Source organism: Numenius arquata, chromosome 7 (assembly GCF_964106895.1).
Source record: "Numenius arquata chromosome 7, bNumArq3.hap1.1, whole genome shotgun sequence".
NCBI classification, from domain to species: Eukaryota; Metazoa; Chordata; class Aves; order Charadriiformes; family Scolopacidae; genus Numenius; species Numenius arquata.
In genome coordinates, this window is record NC_133582.1 from 36223534 (window position 1) to 36242948 (window position 19415).

General features: G+C 46.3%; 1 protein-coding gene across 1 annotated transcript in view; it reads left to right on the forward strand.

Annotated features, from left to right (window-relative positions):
• The first annotated feature begins 1183 nt into the window (after nt 1–1183).
• BMPER (BMP binding endothelial regulator) overlaps nt 1184–19415 on the forward strand; it is a 163199-nt gene continuing 144967 nt past the window's right edge. Inside the window, exons 1-2 of the mRNA XM_074150866.1 lie at nt 1184–1280; nt 2102–2187. Of these exons, the coding sequence (XP_074006967.1) occupies nt 1184–1280; nt 2102–2187 (183 nt within the window). The remainder of the gene's footprint in view (nt 1281–2101; nt 2188–19415) is intronic.

The following is a 19415-nucleotide window of genomic DNA, read 5'->3' on the forward strand; positions in this document are numbered from 1 at the left end:
GAGCTGCAAAGGCTACAGCCCACCGGGAGCGATGGACCGAGGGACCCCGACGGCAGGTCAGGCTCAGGGGAGGGAGAGCGCGGCCCCGGTGGCTGCCCCCCTGCGGCTCCCCAAACCCCGCCGGGCCCCGACGGGGAGAGGGACCCCCGGGGCTGCGGCCCCGGGAAGCGGTCGGCTCCGGCCGGGGGTGTTTGTGCTGCGGCTGCCGTGAGAGAGGGGGCAGCACAGGGGCCGGAGAGGCGGCGGGAGGGGATGCCGGCGGCCCGGGCCGGGCGAGCAGTCGGGAAGCGGAGTCCCGCCGCGGCTCTGCCCGGGGGGGGTGGGGGGGGTGGGGGGGGGAGCAGCCTCCGTTATCCCCCCCCCCCCTCCCCCAGCTCTTCCCTCCTGCCCTGGGAGACTCCACCAGCGAGTCTCCCCGCTCGCTGACGGCCGGTAAAACCTGCCCGCAAGCACAAACGGCCCCACGCCAGCCATGCTGCGGAGCCGGGGACGAGCCGGCCGCCGCCGCTCCCTGCCCAGGTACCGGGCTTTGCGCCGCACCGGACCTGTGCGAGGATCCACGATTCCTCCCCTCCTACTCCTTCCTCTTTTACCTTTTCCTCTTCTTCCTCTCCTCGCCTCCTCTTCTCCTCGATCCTCTCCCTTCCCCCCCGCCCCACCCGCCGAACGGCCGCGGGCGCAGCCCCCCGACGCGGCGGCCGGGCCGGGAGGGAGTGGCCGGGCATCTCCCGGCAGAGAACCGGGGTCTGGGACTGGCAGCCTGTCTGTGCGTGTGTGCGCCGGGGGGGAGGGCGGCATGGGGGCCGGGGGGTGCCGGAGGAGGGACTATGGGGAGAGGAAGGTATAAGAAGGGATGCGGGCAGGGGAAAGGGGGGGGGGGGTGATGGAAAGAGGGGGTGCGGGGCCGAGGGGCAGGGGCTGACAGCTGCTTTCCCCGCACCCGCAGTCCCCTCCCCCGGTGCCGCCGTGGGGTGGGACTCCCCGCCGGGCCGCTATCTCCCGTCCTGCTCCCTACCCGCCTGTCCCCCCCTCCCTCCTCTCCCCCCCCCCCCCCCCCGCCCCCGCCGCTGCTTGCCCGGCGCCGGGAGTCGGTGCTGGGGCGGGCGTGCCGGGGGGCGGCCGGACCCGACGGCGCGTCCCGGACGCTGCCCCTCGGCCGGCGGGCAGCGGCACCCCCGGGACGATGCCCCGGCTCGGCGGGGGCTGGCCGGCCACGGCCGCTGCCGTCCTCCTGGGCGCCTTCTGCCTCCCCGGGGGGCTGGCCTCCTCCTTGCTCACAGGTAAGGGGGCGCGGGGCGGCCGCGGGCGCGCAGGCTGCGCGGTGCCCACCTGCCGCCGGGATCCGCCGTCGGGCGCGGGGGCGAGGCGCGGGAAGGGCGGAAAGCCGGAGGTGTAACCGCGTGGCTTGGGGCAGGTGAACCGTGCTTCCCCCCCTTATTTATTTTCCTTCTTCCCCCCTTCTCCTCGAGGGTGTTATATTTTCCGAGGGAGCGTAAGATTGAATCAATTTCTAGCGCAAGCAAGGAGCCATTAGATTTGGAGAAGTGATTCCAGCATGACACAATACCAGCTAATCAGCGCGAGGGCCATAAAGGGGTTTCTAATTTGATTCCGTTTGACAGTCAGCCTGCTAATTTGGACTCATTTGCCAGTTGGCTGTCATGCATTAAGAGGATGCTTGGTTTAGGGCTCACACTGTACTCCCGGTCCAAGTCCTCGGGGTCTAATGGACAGTTTTCTGCTGATTTCAGTGAGCTCTGGATCTATCGTTATAGATGTATCCTGCTTTGCATGGAGTACGCATTATTCTCCACACATCATCCGAGACGAGAAAAAGCGTCCTTTTTAGCTATAACTGGGGCACAAAGAAAGTCTAGGTTTGTCTGGCAAGAAAAGGCCAGTCATTTCCCAGTTCCCTTTGGAATCTTACAGAAAAGCTGAACATCCTTGCTTGCTTAAAATGGGCAAATTAAGGCAAGATTTAAAATTGAAGGCTGAGAATGGAGCTGGGGTTAAACGGGAGTGTGGTGAGGACAGTTTCCAAAACCAGCTGCAGGAGCTGAAATATGTCCATATTTTAAAATTTTTATTTCTATTTCAGGATCCGTTGCAAAATGTGAAAACGAAGGGGAAATTCTGCAGATACCATTTATCACAGACAACCCTTGTATAATGTGTGTTTGCCTGGTAAGTTTGGTTTTCAGATAGTAAGAACATTCAAGCCTGTTCTAAAAGTACCTGCACAGAGAGGGGAATATTTCACATAATTTTGTGGTTGGACTCAGTGATCTCAAAGGTCCCTTCCAACCATGAAGATTCTGTGATTCTGTGATAATCAAATCTTGGGTGCCTCTGTCACCTTTACGTAACACAAGATTATCTCAGAGTCGAGCTAAGGGAAAGTAATCCAATCCATGATCTGGCAGTCATTTCTTTGACTTTAAAACTCTCAGGCACAAAATTGTACGTGACTTTAATATGACACTGTGAAACCACACCTACCATGTGAATTCAGAGGGAGGACTTTTTTTTTCCACTAAGTCAAGGGTGCACGCAAAAGACTTTGCCTGTAACTCAGCAAAGAGGGGGAAAGGTGAGGTTTGGCCAAGAAGGCCAATGGCATCCTGGGGTGCATCAGGAAGAGTGTGGCCAGCAGGTGGAGGGAGGTCATCCTGCCCCTCTGCTCTGCCCTGGGGAGGCCCCATCTGGAGCACTGGGTCCAGTTCTGGGCTCCCCAGTTCAAGAAGGATAGGGAACTGCTGGAGAGGGTATAGCAGAGGGCTACAAAGATGATGAGGGGCCTGGAGCATCTCTCTTAGGAGGAAAGGCTGAGGGACTTGGGTCTGTTTAGTCTGGAGAAGAGAAGGCTGAGGGGGGATCTGATCAATGCCTCTAAATACTTAAAGGGTGGGTGTCAGGAGGATGGGGCCAGTCTTTTTTCAGTGGTGCCCAGGGACAGGACAAGAGGGAACGGGCACAAACTTGACCATAAGAAGTTCCATCTAAACACGAGGAGGAACTTCTTCACTTTGAGGGTGGCAGAGCCCTGGAAGAGGCTGCCCAGAGAGGTGGTGGAGTCTCCTTCTCTGGAGACATTCAAACCCTGCCTGGACACGTTCCTGTGCAACCTGCTCTGGGTGGACCTGCTTTGGCGGGAGGGTTGGACTAGATGATCTCCAGAGGTCCCTTCCAACCCCATAGCATTCTGTCATTCTGTGAAAATGCTACTGCTTCGAGCTCCCGTGTGCTAGGTTTCACATGCTGGTGGCTGAGGAGCTGCCCAAGGGTGCAAGGTGAAGGCTGCAGCACCACTACACATGCTGTGCTAAAACGACAGTGAAAGCACAAGTGATGCTTTCCTCACAGCACTTTGTTCCAAGGATGACACTGCCTGCTGTCCTGGGAACTCAGTGGTTAATAATATCGCCAGCTGATACACATTTTGGGGAGAAGCATTCCCTTTCCTTGTAACTGCTTTGGACTTAAGCATTTTTGGGAGCAATTCAGCTGGACAAGCCAAGACTTTAGGAGTTATTGAAAAACAGTTGTTCTAAATAAAACTTCGTACAATATATTTAAAAGAAAGCCATAAACCTTAATTTGCTGTTGAATGCAAAGAAAAGTATAGTCCAGAAAGCACTAAGTTTTACATTTTGGAAGTTATAAAGTAGCTGAATGTACAGAACGTGTTCTACTTTAGGACTGAAATACCAAGACACCCTCTCCCCCCTTCTATTGTTGCTGTTAATATTATTAACATTAGCCAGCATTATTTTAAGTGTATAAAAGATTTAAAGCGTTGCTTCAAACCGCCTTTTAGAAGGTGATTTTGGCAACTGAAGGACCCTGGTCTTGAGCCCCCCGAGGCTGATGTATCTCGCTGCCCCGAGTTCAATAGATTTTAAGTGAGACCGGGTGATAACTTTTTAGCTAATAGTGACAGAGAATAAGTTATTGATCCTTCTAGAGGATCTAGAGGGGGATGTGGAAAGGAGAAGCATGGGATGTGGTGAGTAAAGAAATCAAAGGGAAAACAAAAAAAGACACAAAGCTGTGTTTTATCATGGATCACCTTCCCAAACACGTCTGCCACCACTCTTGCTAATGGAAGCTGGTGTTAACCAGCGAGGAAGCAATTTATCTGTGAAGGAGCAGAAGTTCAGTCTCGGGCATCAGGGCAATAATGCATCAGGGTAAAATACTTGTATTTATAGATCTCTCTAGACCTTGGCTTTATTAAATCAATGAGCACCCTTTTAATGCCTGAACATGAAGAACTGCAAAAAACATTGGCTGTAAGAACTCTAAATCTCTGCAGTTTTTAGGGCATACTTTAGTGAAACAGCAACTGAGGGCATTTGGCTCCCTTCTATGCAAGGAGGATGCTACGTTTTATTAAGAATATGGATGCCTAGCGAGTTACTGGAGTTACTTGTGCCAGATACACTCTGTTCTATTTCTGCCAAAGGATAAATGCAATCTCTGTCTCTTGAGTTGGAAGCTGGGAGACCTGGTAGAGGAGAAGGAAACTAGTCTGGAGATAATGACTTTAACGCTGTGCAGCATCCAAAGCAATGACTTATTGGACAGCCAGTTGCTGAAATTTTTGTTCAGGCCTGCCACAAGGGAAAAGATCAATTTTAAGAGGTCTGGGGAGAGCAGAAACAAAAGAAGCAATGGGGTGATTTGTAACCAGGAGGGAAGAGAACCAGATTTCCTTACATCCAACTGGAAATATTGATTGTTTAATAGCAATTCAGTGAGGAACTTTCTCTGGAAGACTGATCATACTGTTCAAGGGCAAACCTGATGGATGTTCATATTGTAAGAAGTGAGCAACTAAAAAGAGTTCCAGGAAGGAAGCAACTGCTGTCCAGGAGAGGACAGAAAATTCAACAGAGGGCACTTCTGTTAAAAACACCGGTAAAGCAAGTAGCTGAAATATTGGTTTGGATTGTGACAGGTCTCCCCTAGTGGTGATACATTTCCGTGACTACAAGCTGCCATAAATAACTGCACAAGTTACAGAAATCTGAACAGCTCTGGAAAGAGGAGGAATATCTAAATAACTCCCTTCCAGAACTTTCCCATCTCTCAAATGAGAGGAGACGGAACTGAAATGCTGGAACCGACTTACCAAGTGTTTGACAGAACTGACTCTGCAGGTTGTGTCCTGCGGAGCACGGGGATGCATCCGAGCGAGGGGGAAAGAGGGAGGCAGCATGGGCGAAGCAGTCTCCAGCTTTCTCTTAACAGGCTAAGTCAGTTGGGAAGGCAAAGTAAGGGGTAGTACTCTAAGAGCAAATGTGGTAAAAGCTGGAAACCCATAAGTTATGAGAATAAGTTGCAATAATGCAACAAAGACTGCAAAGAGCAATTACAAATGCAGTTCCTTATACACCGCTGAGAAGCCGTGGTAGGAAGATGAAAACTTGTCTTTTCTCATTGGTCAGTGCAGACAGGGCAGACTGATTTTCATGGTAGGAACATGAACAAGACCCAGGCAGGTAGAGCAGCGATTGGTTTCTGGGGGTGCTGCTTTAATAAAGCTTCTAGCTCTTGTTTTAGAGTTATTGGTAACACAACCCCCTGAATCCTGAATACAAAAAGGACACTGATGGGGATCTCCTAGACGCAGCCACGTATAGCTACCAGACAAGATGAGTTCATTCTTGAACATCTGCTGTAACGTGGAAAGAAAAGTCGTGGTGATATGGGAATTGAGACTGGGGGACATGTGCTGGAGATTTTGTGTATAGTTCGTATTAAATCATTCACTTCTAAAGTATAGGTAATGCGTTTCTAATAAAAAGGCAGTGCACCCACCATGAGATAACTCTGTTTTGGACTTCCCTGCTTACTGGAATGAAATGTGGTGGAGTGCACAGAACAGATGCTTGCCCTTAATATAAGGAAAAAGGTAAGACTGAGAGTGTGTGTGTGTGTAAATGTGCACCATAGCTCTGTATGCAAGAATTACCAGCTGAACAAGCCAGTATGGCTAAAATCTAGAGTTCCCTAATTTGTAATTTATGCATCTCTACTTTATGGTCTTAATAATGCCCATAAAAATGGTCATCTTTAACATCTGTAAGACAATAGTTTCAATGTGAGCTTTTACAGTTACAACAATTTAGCAATGGTATATTGCTGTCCAACTAATATCTCTGAACACTTAATAAACATGGATGAATTTGATCTCCAAAGAACTGGTCATTAATTACAGCTGTCTGCAAGAAGTGGCCATTTTATTTATTTATTTATTTATTTATAGAAAAACATCAAAGTCAAAGAAAGATTGTGGTTTATCCACAAGGAATTTCTTGTAGGACTCCAATGAAAGCTCAGGTCTCCTGACTCCTGGTCTAATGGTATGACCACAAAGCCATCCCTTCTCACTTCATGCACTTTCACTTTCCAAGTGGATGTGGGTGGTATGGTCACAGTATGAATACGCTCCTTCTCTTTTTTTCTCTCTCTGACAATGGGCTGACAATAGCATCCTGGCTTGTATCAGGAACAGCGTGGCCAGCAGGAGCAGGGAAGTCATCGTGCCTCTGTACTCGGCACTGGTGAGGCCTCACCTCGAGTGCTGTGTTCAGTTTTGGGCCCCTCACTACAGGAAAGACATTGAAGTGCTGGAGCGTGTCCAGAGGAGAGCCACCAAGCTGGTGAGGGGTCTGGAGAACAAGTCCTATGAGGAGAGGCTGAGGGAACTGGGCATGTTTAGTTTGGAGAAGAGGAGGCTGAGGGGAGACCTCATTGCCCTCTACAACTACCTGAAAGGAAACTGTAGAGAGGTGGGGGTTGGCCTCTTCTCCCAAGGGAATAACAACAGGACCAGAGGAAATGGTATGAAGCTGCGGCAAGGGAGGTTTAGATTAGATATTAGGAAGAATTACTTTACTGAAAGAGTGGTCAAGCACTGGAACAGCCTGCCCAGGGAGGTGGTGGAGTCACCATCCCTGGAGGTATTTAAGAAACATGTATACATGGCTCTTCAGGGCATGCTCTAGTGCCCGGGATTGTTGGTTTGTGGTGGGGTGTTGTGTGTGAGGTTGTGGGTGTGGGGTTTAGTTGGTGGGTGATTTTTTTTTTTTTGGTGTGGTTTTTTTTTTGTTTTTTTTTTTTGTTTGCTTGTTTGTTTGTTTTTGTGTGTTGTGTTTTTTTTTAATGTGGTTGGACTCGATGATCTCAAAGGTCCCTTCCAACCACTAAGGTTCTGTGATTCTGTGATTCTGTGACAATGGAGAGGCTGCACAGATGCCAGGTTTTTGGTGCATCTGCTCTCCCAAGTGTGTTCTGAGGCATGGATGGGCAAAGCCAAATTTAAGCTGACTTCATGATCCAGAGGTTTTGAGAACTGTGATTTACGGCTTGCTGTTGCTATCTGCAAAGCGCTGTTAGAGCCAATGTTAGAGCTTTGGTCTTCTGCCTACTTCTACTTTGAATGTCTGTGGTTCTGCATCTCCAAGGAGATACGCTGTCTCTGGGAAGCTATCACACCACCCTGCTTTCCATAGGGTTTGAGACACTGGAATAGCACAAAGTAGGTTGAAGGCAACTGGAAGTGCCCGCTTTCTTGTGCATTCACCTTATGTGCTGTTAAACACAGAAACTGGAGAAAGCACTGGCATCCTTAGTACTTGGAGCTAATGGGTAAAACAGAAATACAGAAGTTTCACTGGAAAACTGTTGTTCTGAAGCTAGGTCACATAGAAAGTGCAGGTAGGCCTACTTGTGAAGTGCCAGTGGAGTATGGCATGGTTGACTGGCCCATTGCAACCATGCAAGTCTTTATAGCTAAAGACTTCTCTGGTGGAGGGGATGGAGAACGCTCTAAGCTGCAGCAACCTCTGTATCAGAGGAAGGTGAACAAGTCCTTCCTTAGGCAGCGAGGAGGGTGTGCAGCAAGCTCACTACCCTGGTCTTCAGGAGAGCAGACTTTGGGCACTTGAGGAGCTTGCTTGGCAGGGTAACATGGGAAAAAGCACTGGAGGGAAGAGGGGCCCAAGGAAGCTGGTTAGTATTCAAGGATCACCTCCGCCAAGCTCAGGAGAGGTACATCCCAAGAAAGAAGTCACACAAAAGAGCAAAGAAGCCTGCATGGATGAACAAGGAGCTCCTGGACAAACTCAAAAGCAAAACAGAGGCCTACAGAGGGTGGAAGCAAGGATGGGTAGGCTGGGTGGAATACAGAGAAACTGTCCAACTGGCCAGGAACTAGAGTAGGCAAGCTAAAGCACAGATGGAATTAAATCTGGCCAGGGACAATAAGAAAATCTTCTATAAATACATCGGAGAGAAAGGCAAGACTAGGGAAGATGTGGGCTCTCTCTGGAAGGATGTGGAGAAGGCTGAAGTACTGAATGACTTTTTTGCCTTGGTCTTCACTGGCAAGGGCTCTAATCACACCGCCCAAGTCACAGAAAGCAAAAACAGGGTCTATGAGAATGAAGAACCACCCACTGTAGGAGAAGACCAGGTTCAAGACCATCTAAGGAACCTGAAGGTACATAAGTCCATGGGACCTGATGAAATCCATCCATGGGTCCTGAGGGAGCCGGCGGATGAAGTTGCTAAGCCACTTTCCATTTGAGAAGTTGTAGCAGTCCGGTGAAGTTCCCACTGGCTGGAGAAAGGGAAACATAACCACCATTTTCAAAAAGGGGAAAAAAGGAATATGCGGGGAACTACAGGCCAGTCAGTCTCACCTCTGTGCCTGGCAAGATCATGGAGCAGATCCTTCTGGAATCTCTGCTAAAGCACATGGGAAATAAGAAGATGATTGGTGACGGCCAACATGGCTTCACCAAGGGCAAGTCATGCCTGACAAATTTGGTGGCCTTCTACGATGTTGCTACAGCATTGGTAGATAAGGGGAGAGCAACAGGTGTCATCTCCCTGGACTTATGCAAAACATTTGACACTGTCACGCATGACATCCTGGTCTCTAATTTGGAAAGGCACGGATCTGATGGATGGACCACTCGGTGGAAAAGGAACTGGCTGGATGGCCGCACTCAAAGGGTTGCAGTCAACAACTCAATGTCCAAGTGGAGACCAGTGATGAGTGGTGTTCTTCAGGGGTCAGTACTGGGGCCAGCACTCAACATCTTTGTCGGGGACATGTACAGTGGGATAGAGTGCATCCTCAGCAAGTTTGACAACAACACCAAGCTGTGTGGCGCGGTTGACACGCTGGAGGGAAGGGATGGCATCCAGATCGATCTGGACAGGCTGGAGAGGTGGGCCCATGCAAACCCCATGGAGTTCAGCCAGGCCAAGTGCAAGGTCCTGCACCAGGGTCATGGCAATCCCAGGCACAAATACAGGTTGGGTGGAGAATGGCTGGAGAGCAGCCCTGAGGAGAAGGACCTGGGAGTGCTCATGGATGAAAAGCTCAACATCAGCCAGCAATGTGCCCTGGCAGCCCAAAAAGCCAACCGCATCCTGGGATGCTTCAGAAGTGCGGGCAGCAGGTGCTGATTCTCCCCCTCTACTCTGCTCTCATGAGACCCCACCTGGAGTACTGTATCCAGCTCTGGAGTCCTCAGCACAGGAAGGACATGGACCTGCTGGAACGGGTCCAGCGGAGGGCCACGAAGATGATCAGAGGGCTGGAGCACCTCCCCTGTGAAGACAGACAGAGAGTTGGGGTTGTTCAGCCTGGAGAAGAAAAGGCTTGGGGAAACCTTATGGCAGCCTTCCAGTACCTGAAGGGGGCTACAGGAGAGATGGGGAGGGACTCTTTATCAGGAAGTGGAGGATAGGATGAGGGGTAATGGTTTCAAACTGAAAGAGGGGAGATTTAGATTAGCTATTAGGAAGAGATTCTTTGCTGTGAGGGTGGTGAGAGCCTGGCCCAGGTTGCCCAGAGAAGCTGTGGCTGCCCCATCCCTGGAGGGGTTCAAGGCCAGGCTGGATGGGGCTTTGAGTGACCTGGCCTCATAGAAGGTGCCCCTCCTCAGGGCAGCAGGTGGGAGCTGGATGATCTTTAAGGTCCCTTCCAACCCAAACCATTCTATGAAATTATTTTATGCTTAGTGGTCAGTAATAAGAAAATCGCATGTCCTGCTTTTTTATGAAAATCAAAGTAGTGAAACGGTGGGTAATGAAGTGGTCTGAAAAAAAGTTTGAGTTTTAAAGAACTTGTCTGAATTGGCATCATGATTATATGCAAAAATATATAATCTTGATGGTATTCATAATGAAATTATATTGACTCAGTTTGAGAAATGAATTATTTTATTCCAGTTATTAAATCCTTTAGGACTACAAGCGATTTTAACTAGACTTCTTAATGCAAAAATTCTCTTCTAAAAATATTCTCACACATCTGTGGGAAAACAAGGTTATTGCAATCCATAGGAGCACTTCACACACCTTGTGCTTCTTGAAGAACCCAAATAAGTCATGTACGACAGTCAGATCTTTATTTTTTAGATGTGAAGGTTTTAGACGGAGGGTAGTGGAGGCATGAGTGAATTTCTGTTAGTAGAAACAAAACTTCATAAAGGTGAAAGCTTAACACATTTTGGTAAGTTTTGGACTTCCTGGCTATTGAGGACTTTGAAATGTTAGGGGGGAAATGCTATTAACAGAATATTGGGGAACTTTTGATTAGATTTCTTTTATATGGTGGTCAGCATATAAAATAGGCATGGAATATTTAAGTTCAGCTCTGGTACGAGCATGGTAAATGATCAAGTGCAGCAGAGTTTTTGTTGGTACGGCTTTTTGGCTGGAAGGTATCTAAAACTCAAAATAGAAGTAGACTCACACCTGATATTACAGCCTTTGCTTTCAGGAAATATATACCTCAACATACATGTGGAAAAGACATAAAAATGGTACAGTCCATCGGAAATAGGTGAAAAGAGAACCTGTGCGTAGTTATAGGACAAGAATGTAAAAACCCCACAGAATTAACTTAGCCTGAATTAAACTTCTGAGTGCTGAGTTTTTGGAAGGTGAGATGAGCTCAGCGGTGACAATGATGACAGATGGTGGTGCCCGAGGTGGTGAGGAGAGCCATGTCATTTCATGCTCGTTTATTGTCGTTTGCATGGACCCAGAGGACCTTGCCAGAAGCAAGGGGAGAATAACCTATCCAAGAATAACCTATCCTTTGGCCAGTGGTGGATGTAGTTTTAAAATGAACATACCAAAAATGACAAGTGAGAAGCCAGGAACTGCAAGGAGATAGATAAGTCTACCTCAGCTAACGGTGGCCTTCACTGCAAGAGCTTTTTTTATTTTTTTCAAGAGAATGAAAAGTTTTGGTTTTGGTGTGTTCTTTGTGGGGAGAAAAGGTCTTTTATTATTATTTTTTTAATTTTTCTGCAATACTTTAGAATAAAGTGAGTTGTGTCAAGAAACAGCTGATAAAAGCCAGTAGTGATCTTGACAAACCACATCTAAACCAGTGCCATTTCCCCCCAGCTTTTTTCTTCCCCCCTTCCCTCGTGCCTGCGCCTCAAACTTGCCAACTGCACCTGAGGAGTGGTAATCATATGTCTCAACCTTTTATCGCCTAAATCCAGAACAGAAGGAAATAAATGTGAGCCAGAAAGTGTAATCAAGTGTCAGAAACCTGAGAAAAGTTTGGAGACAGGAGCTCAGGAAACTAGAAATCAGAGCTTTTGTTTGGCATAAGTTTTAGTCAGCGTGAAACACCATTCTGGAGTTTAAATTTCCGCTTTTAAATCCAAATGTGCAATGTAGAATTTGACCGTTGCTCATAAAAAAAAGATGTTAAATTCGTTGTTATAAGATCTAGTGTTCTAACTCGTTTGAGCCGATGGAGTAGTGAAACTGAGTTCAAGCAAACCGGAAAATGGTAGAAATAACCTCTGCCTGTGGTTCTCTCTGCACCCCCCCCTCCCCCAAAAACCACCCATCTCCTCACTGCAGGCTGAAGGAAGAAAGCTACTCGGTTTACTGGGGTTCTTCACCTATAGCATAGCTGGTTTCTGTGGTACAATCCACAAGTTGAAAGCGCGGAGCCAGCCTGAGAGCAAGTGTTTGACACATGTTCAAGTGAAGATGGCAGTGTTTTAGTACATCAGGATCCAATTGCTGTTGCGTCAAGGTATAATGCGGCCCAGATGACTTTTAGTGGAGCAGTGCATATTAAAAAAAATAATCATCAAACAATTCTTTCATACCTATTTTATATAATTTAATTTCAATAGTTTACATACATCAACTACAGAATCTACCAAGGCTGCATCTTCTTTCAATTTCAATAGTCTTCATCTTTAGTACTGTGTAATATAATCAGCTTTCTCTTCACCCACAAAAATAACAAACAGAGAGACAAAAAAGCCTGAGATACAGTAGTGTGCTGGTAGTTTTCACCCCCATATTACTGGAAAAGAGAATGCTGTTTTGATCAGTGTTTGGAAGGTTCCTAGAACACAAAATTGCCCCAACATGGTGAAAGCTTTATTAGTTTTTGTCCAATTCAAAAAAGATACAGATGTATTTGCCATCTCTTAAATGAAAAAAAAAAAACCCAAACCCAACACCCCACACCACAAGAACAAACCCTGGAAACAAAAAGCAGTCAAAGCTCCAGGTCTGGTGCAGCTGGGTGTCCCATATGTGCTCTGTTGCAGAGACCCAACAACAGCGTGTTTATATATGAAAATGGTTTTGCAAATGAGAAGTGAATTGAATCGAGAGCCAGAGTTGGTTAATTACTTGATGTGGAGGTGATTGCTTTGGTAGGTTCTCCTGAAGGATGATTCAGGTAGATTCAGTTGTACTTGCTCTTAATTCATGCAACATCTTTGTGTAAGACAAGACTTTGGCCTGTCTGAGAATGAAACACAGACTACCAATGGCAGAAGATAGTTACTCTGGCTTGATCCTCTAAGTTCCCAATTGCAGCGTTGAGACAACGTTCAGGTCAGTTTAGTGCCATGTACAGATATGGCCAGCCTGGCCAAGTGGTAATGGGTGCAGCATCTCATCTCATTTTTTCCTCTGAGGAATGAGTATGGATTATATAGCTGGGTGTTGTCTGTGGCATCTGTGGACCTTTTGAAGTCCACGTTCTGCACTTTGCTTCACATCCCAGAGCTGCCTCAGAGTGTGGCACATCCCTATGCAGGTATGTATGCCTCCAGCTCGCTGTGCTTTATCGTGACATTTATTTTGGAGACATGATGTGCTGTCATATGTGATACAGCTTCTGGAAAGCTGCAAGCTTGAAGAAGCTATTTCATGTTGTTCTCAGACCACATGGGACAGTGAAGTGCTCACTACTTGCACATTTCTGACATAGAGTCAGCTGCACTGAGCAAACATACATATGCACACAGTGCTGAACTGATTATAGGTCTTGGCAAAACCCTTCTGGAAGAGGGCTGATGATATGTCACTGTAACAATGATGAAGATCTAGTCCATGAAGTATGGAAATGAGATTCTCTTTGGCGTAATTAAATGGTCAGAGAACTCAAATACAAAAGAACATCTTTAAAATGTATAAATAATGTGTGGAAAAATATGAAGGGCACAAAAATGCCATAAACTAAATGGAAAAATGTAATACAAGTTGCAAATGTCTTTGGAATGTGTCTACAGTAAGTGCAAAATGGATCAGTCTAAGTTAAGGCACTTTTTTTTTTATTGCCAATAAGAAAAACATTATTAAAGAGCTGGTCCAATATCAAAATGGCATTTAAAAAGCATACGGTTACCTGTGTATAGTTTTTATTAGCTTTCAAGTTTCTTCCATTGAGTTGTTAACGGTCTTTTTAAGAATTATGGTCCTGTAAGTGAATGGTTCACAGTGTCAGTACTTCTGCTGTTCTGCTTTGTGCTGCTATATAAAAATAGATATTTTTTTTCCCCACCAAATATCTGGTTTTATTTCCCCATCATGTTTTAATAGAAATTTTTGAGGCAAGAAAAATATTAAGCAACAACCAAAAAAATCAAATGAAAATGCAACCTTTTTATATTGAACTTATGGTCAAATAAAAGGCCATTGTGAAGAAAAAAACAATATTGTATAAAAGCTTTTACCTGTAATACTGCTATTAAAATGACTATCGTACTGGTACTTGCTCATATTGTACCTAATAACTGCTGTAATTACTTCCTCTGAGGCCTCTTGACCTCTTCATCTTATGCATTAAGCTGCAGCTAAAAAATTCCTAGTCTAACTGTTCAGCCGATTGAGCTCTGTGCAGCATTTTGCATCCAAAGTGCTGAGCTCTGGGTCCAAGTACAGTGTGAAGCCCGTCCCTGGTCATCCCCAGGAGCTGACTTTGTGTGTTGAGACCAGGATTTCATAAACCCTTCTGTCTGTCTTTCCCATTTATTTATTAGGCTGCTTTTCCTGGTTTTTTTTTTTTTTCCCCATTTTACCCCTGTGGCTCTAGATAGTGGTCCAAAATGGGCTATTAAATGTAGACTGTGTACCACCGCCTGACTGAAAAAATCACATGCATCAGATGAGAATTGCATCCTCTTCACTTGTTTCCTCATCCGTTCTACATGTCAACCTCCCGGCCGTAGTTTTCATTTTCTGTATTGTATCTTAGCTTTTTCAGAGAGTGAAGCTTTATGTATTTGTGCCGTAAAGTGCTGTGGCAAAAGGCAGTACTATGAAATAGCATTAGAGTTGGAGATCTATTTGTTCTCGTGAGCACAAAGGATGGAAATCTGATAAAATGCCATTTAGAAAAATAATGCAAGAAATCTTTTTTTTTTTTCTCTGACAAATTGAGGATCCAGTTTTTCTGAGTCTCTGCTTTAAGTATACCTTTTTGCAAAGCTTCAGTGTTAAAGATTGAATTGGGTCATCTTTGACTCTGCCTTAGATCTGTGCTTACATGGTTACACTGCGTTTTGCTCCGGGTCAGGTCCAGTTCACGTGGGGCCCTTGCAGTCAGTTGCATGGTAGCGATGCTGCCTTGTGTCTGCGTCAACCCAAACTGCAGTGTTGAAACTTCCTGTAGATTGGATATTCAGGGCAAATTCCTCAACCGTGTAGATGCTTCCATTTCAATTTTAAATTTCTCTGTGCCGAGCACTGTGTTGGCTGCAATGTCCAGAGCTCTGCCAGACTTGAGAAGTTGAAGGCTGCCATTTCTGCTTCACAAAGAAAACCAGGTATTGCTCATCCCCGGGCTGTTAAGGTCCTCAGTGTAACCCCAGACTACCCTCTTGGCTGCAGGGCCAGCTACCCCTTTCTCCAGACGGCCATGGTGTGGCTCACCTCCTCTTTCATAGCTAAAGATTTTGCTTGAGGCATGGAAGCAGTAGCTCTCTCCTCCTTCCCTGGCCAGGAAGATCAGATTTCTGACACCCCATAGGCTAAAAGTTGTGTGTTTGAGGTTTTGTTTTCTTGGCTGGTTGGTTTGTTGTTTTTTTAGCTGTTCTTGACATCCTTCTATTCAGCTATATTAAGTGGCTTCAATGGGAATTGGATCTTCCCCAGGGTTTGGAACCATCAAAATGTATTCTGATGGCCAGCTCGGGTCCTACATTTGCATCTGGTTTTCTGGTTTGTCTTATGATTTATTAGTGGCTGAAGAATAACAGACCTTGATTGTTCTGAGGTTGTCTCCTCCTCCTGTTTTCTGTATGGGTGGTGATGTGCAGTTGAGGCATGGTTTGGGAGAGATGGGGAAGGGCTGATAAATGACTGCTTTAAAGCTACGTAGTGGCTATGATCTGATTGTGCCGGTTAGCAAAACACCTCCAGGTTGTGTCGCTTGGAAATCACTGGGGCAGGAAGGAGCCAGGCAGGGTGGCTGGGCTCGAGATAAGGCTATTAGCTGAAGGATTGCCTGTGGGACCTAAAATACTGATAACAGCAGTAGGCTCTCCCACTGCAAGGGAGACTGTTGATCATTTGCTTGAGAGAGAGGATATTTTTTTTTTTTTCTGTATATGGCAGTGCACAGCTGACCATTTTCATATTTAGCCTTTACCATGCCCCCTCCAAATACTGAGTTCTGGGGAGAGCTGGAGCAGTTAACTGGGTTAGGTGGGTTGGTGATTCAATCTGGCAAATGCTTTTTATTAAAATAAATGAATAAAATTATGTTGGCAGGCAGCACGCAAGCTTTTCAGCCTGTAAACCAAGGGTTGGTGGATGGGTTGTTTGTAAAAGCCGTGGATAAAAAATGCTAGACATTTAAAATCATTATACATTAAAATGTTGATGGTGCGGCAGTCTAAGAAACCTTTTTAACAGCTGCATGCTTGAGGCATAGTTTGTCTGTGATCTAAACGCATTAAGCATTTCTGAAGAAACTTGCCCGTGTGGACATTTAAGATGCCGCGTAGTGCACTGATACTGAACCAGAGCTTGTTGAACATGAAAATGCAGAGGAAACAGAAGCAGCGTGCAATTTGTATAGCTTCTGGAAAAATGGCCGCATGTGTCCGATTTAATTTGGCAAGTTTTCCAATCCTCAAGCAAAAACTCTTTGACCCAGAAGTCTGATGGAAATTTCAAAAATATGTAGAATTTTAGGCCATGATAACAAGAAATTCAAGTGACTTTATGTACTTGTTGTTACATGAAGGTTACGTATTCAGTGCCTAAAACTGTACATGAGCTTTTTAGTATAAAAATGAATACCTTTGATGTCATCAGGTTTCTTGGCATAACTAATCCAGTCCACATATGGAGATATACAAAGATGGGAGCCAAAAAGGAAAAAAGCAAGCAAATTATCTACAGCAAAAGGGAGGTTTGCTGGGAGGCAGCCACACGGAGAGATGAGTAGGCAGCTCCGGCTTGTTCGCTGGATGTTACCTCTTAGATAAAAGACATCACCAAAACTACTGGCGAGACATGGCTTTGGTTGAGAGGACCTGGATGTGATGTGACTCCAGGAAAGCTACTACTGTGTGTCTGTGGATCACTTGTGACTGTGGCCATAAGGTACCGTTACCATCAAAGGATTAAGGTTAATCCACTGGGTAATGCTTAGGTAGGGCTGCTGGCCCAAGCAGCCCATGCTAGCTGTCTTGTTTCCTCCTTTGTGAAGACAACTCGGAACAGGGATTTCTTACAGCCAACATGCTGAGCAGAGAGCTGACCGGAGCTGCTGAGTATGAGGCCCTACCCTAACCCCCTCCCTCTGTTTTGGGGCCAAGTACCTCATTCTGAGCCCTTCAGGGTTCACTGCTCTGACCTGGGTGACAGGAACGTCTCCTCTTATGTCGTACAGCTTAGTAGTCGGAGCCTGTGGGACAGAAGCAGTTGCTTGTAAAGTACATCAAGAGTCATTGATGCAGAAATTAGTGATCTCATCTTGGTTAGGAAATTTCCTGCTCTTCTCTAGGCTAGAGGAGTGTGTTTCAATTGCCCATGTAAAACATGGAAGAGTGGACGGGCTGGATGAAATATTGTTCTTCTTCCAACCCATATTGGGCTGTGACTTGGCGATGAGAGCCTTCTCTTATTGCCGAGGAAGGTACAGTTAATAAAAAATTAAGTTTCTAAGACCTCAGCTAGATACTTTTTAGTTTTCTTCGGTTCAGCCCCAGGTTCCCATTTTTACATGGCACTTGAGTCTCTCATCATAAAGAGCCCTTCTTATGCTGAAGGTGTGAAACCTTTGGATTTCAGACCATCGTTTCCACCTCCCCTGTGTTTCTGCCCCAGCTGCCCAGGCAGTGGCTTTGCTGCCTGAGTTCTTGCTCTTCAAAGAGAACAGTGCTGTCCCACACAATGAAATCATCTTTGCCTTCCTCCTGAGTGCTGTGGACTTCCAGCCAGATATAATCCCTTTCCTGACATTTGGGTCTCATTAATTGGGTTAACAAGATGCTATCTGCGCTCCATACTTATGTAAATATAACCCGCTAGCAAAGATCTTAATGGCACCTGATACATCACACTGCCTTTACATCTATCAAGAGGTACCACTGCAGGAGTCGTTTCTAAAAGCAGGTTGTGTTCTTGTTCCCATGGGTCCCTTTATAAGCCATAAGAAATGCTGGTGGTCAAGGCCAACTGTTCAGATGTCTTTAAAGTGTCCCACTGGTGACGGAAAATCACTTTGTCAAGATGACAAATGGCTTGCGCATACCCCATTCACCTCATAGCTTCGCTCTAATGTCAGCTCCATTTACTTGTCAGAAACAGGTATTTTTTTTGACTTTCAGCAGTGTAAGTAGGGCAGAGGAAAGGAAGGAGTGAAGGGAACACAGGCTGAGGAAAAATCTGCTTGTATGGCTTCTATTCAGTGTCTTATTATAGTTAAGATTCACAAGCTTTGGACATAGCAGAATCTGTTTGTTTATACATGTACAAAACAGAAAGAAGGGAATTTGCTTTTCAGAAGCGAGAACTGTCCCTGCAGGGCTATGATTATGCAGAAACATGTTTTAATCACTGGATTTTTCAAGCAGAAAGTGGTTGTGCAATATTAGTTTCTTATTTTGGACAGCCAATTTCTTTCCAGAGCACCATTTAAAAATAACTGTTTAATTAACTGGGTCTACCCAGTACAGAGGGCATTGTGATGTGTCTGCACTGAGAAGCTCGGCTCAAACCTCTGAACTGGCGTGGGTGGTTTCATTGACTGCAGTGGTATTGTCATGTGTCTGAGTGATCGCTGCCGCGAATGGGGGCTGCTACATCTCACCCAAAAGCAGCGAGGGCCAGGCCACAAAACATGGCCAAAGTCAGCTCAAGGACTGTGAAAGTGACTTTGACAGCTCTGGCTTTTAGTTTCCTCTCAATGACTTCCATATTGCTTTTGCTTAGTTTACAAGTCAAAATTACGCATTTTCTCCTGCTAGCCATGGCGTTGGCTGAAGTTCTGAAAGTCACAGTCTGCACTTGATTTGGCAATGCGGTTGATTGCACCAAAGGAAAGCTTATTCCACCTTCTTTCTTTGCATCTGATGGATGCGAAGCCTCCATCACAAGTTTGAGTGGGTACGAAATAGAGACACATAGAAATGAGATGTGTCAAATCCAGCAGAAGCAGGGAGGTGATTGTGCCCCTGTACTCAGCACTGGTGAGGCCACACCTGGAGTATCGTGTCCAGTTTTGGGCACATCAATACAAGAGAGATATCGAGGTGCTGGAGCGGGTGCAGAGGAGGGCAACAAAGCTGGTGAAGGGCCTGGAGAATAAATCATACGAAGAACGATTGAGGGAGCTGGGACTGTTTAGTTTGAGGAAGAGGAGGCTGAGGGGAGACCTCATCACTCTCTACAGCTGCTTGAAAGGACATTGTAGAGAGGATGGTGCTGGTCTCTTCTCACAGGTAATTAGTGATAGAACAAGAGGGAATGGCTTCAAGCTGCAACAGGGTAGGTTTAGAGTGGACATTAGGAAACAATTCTTCACAGAAAGAGTGGTCAGACACTGGAAGAGGCTGCCCAGGGAGGTGGTTGAGTCACCATCCCTGAATGTGTTTAAG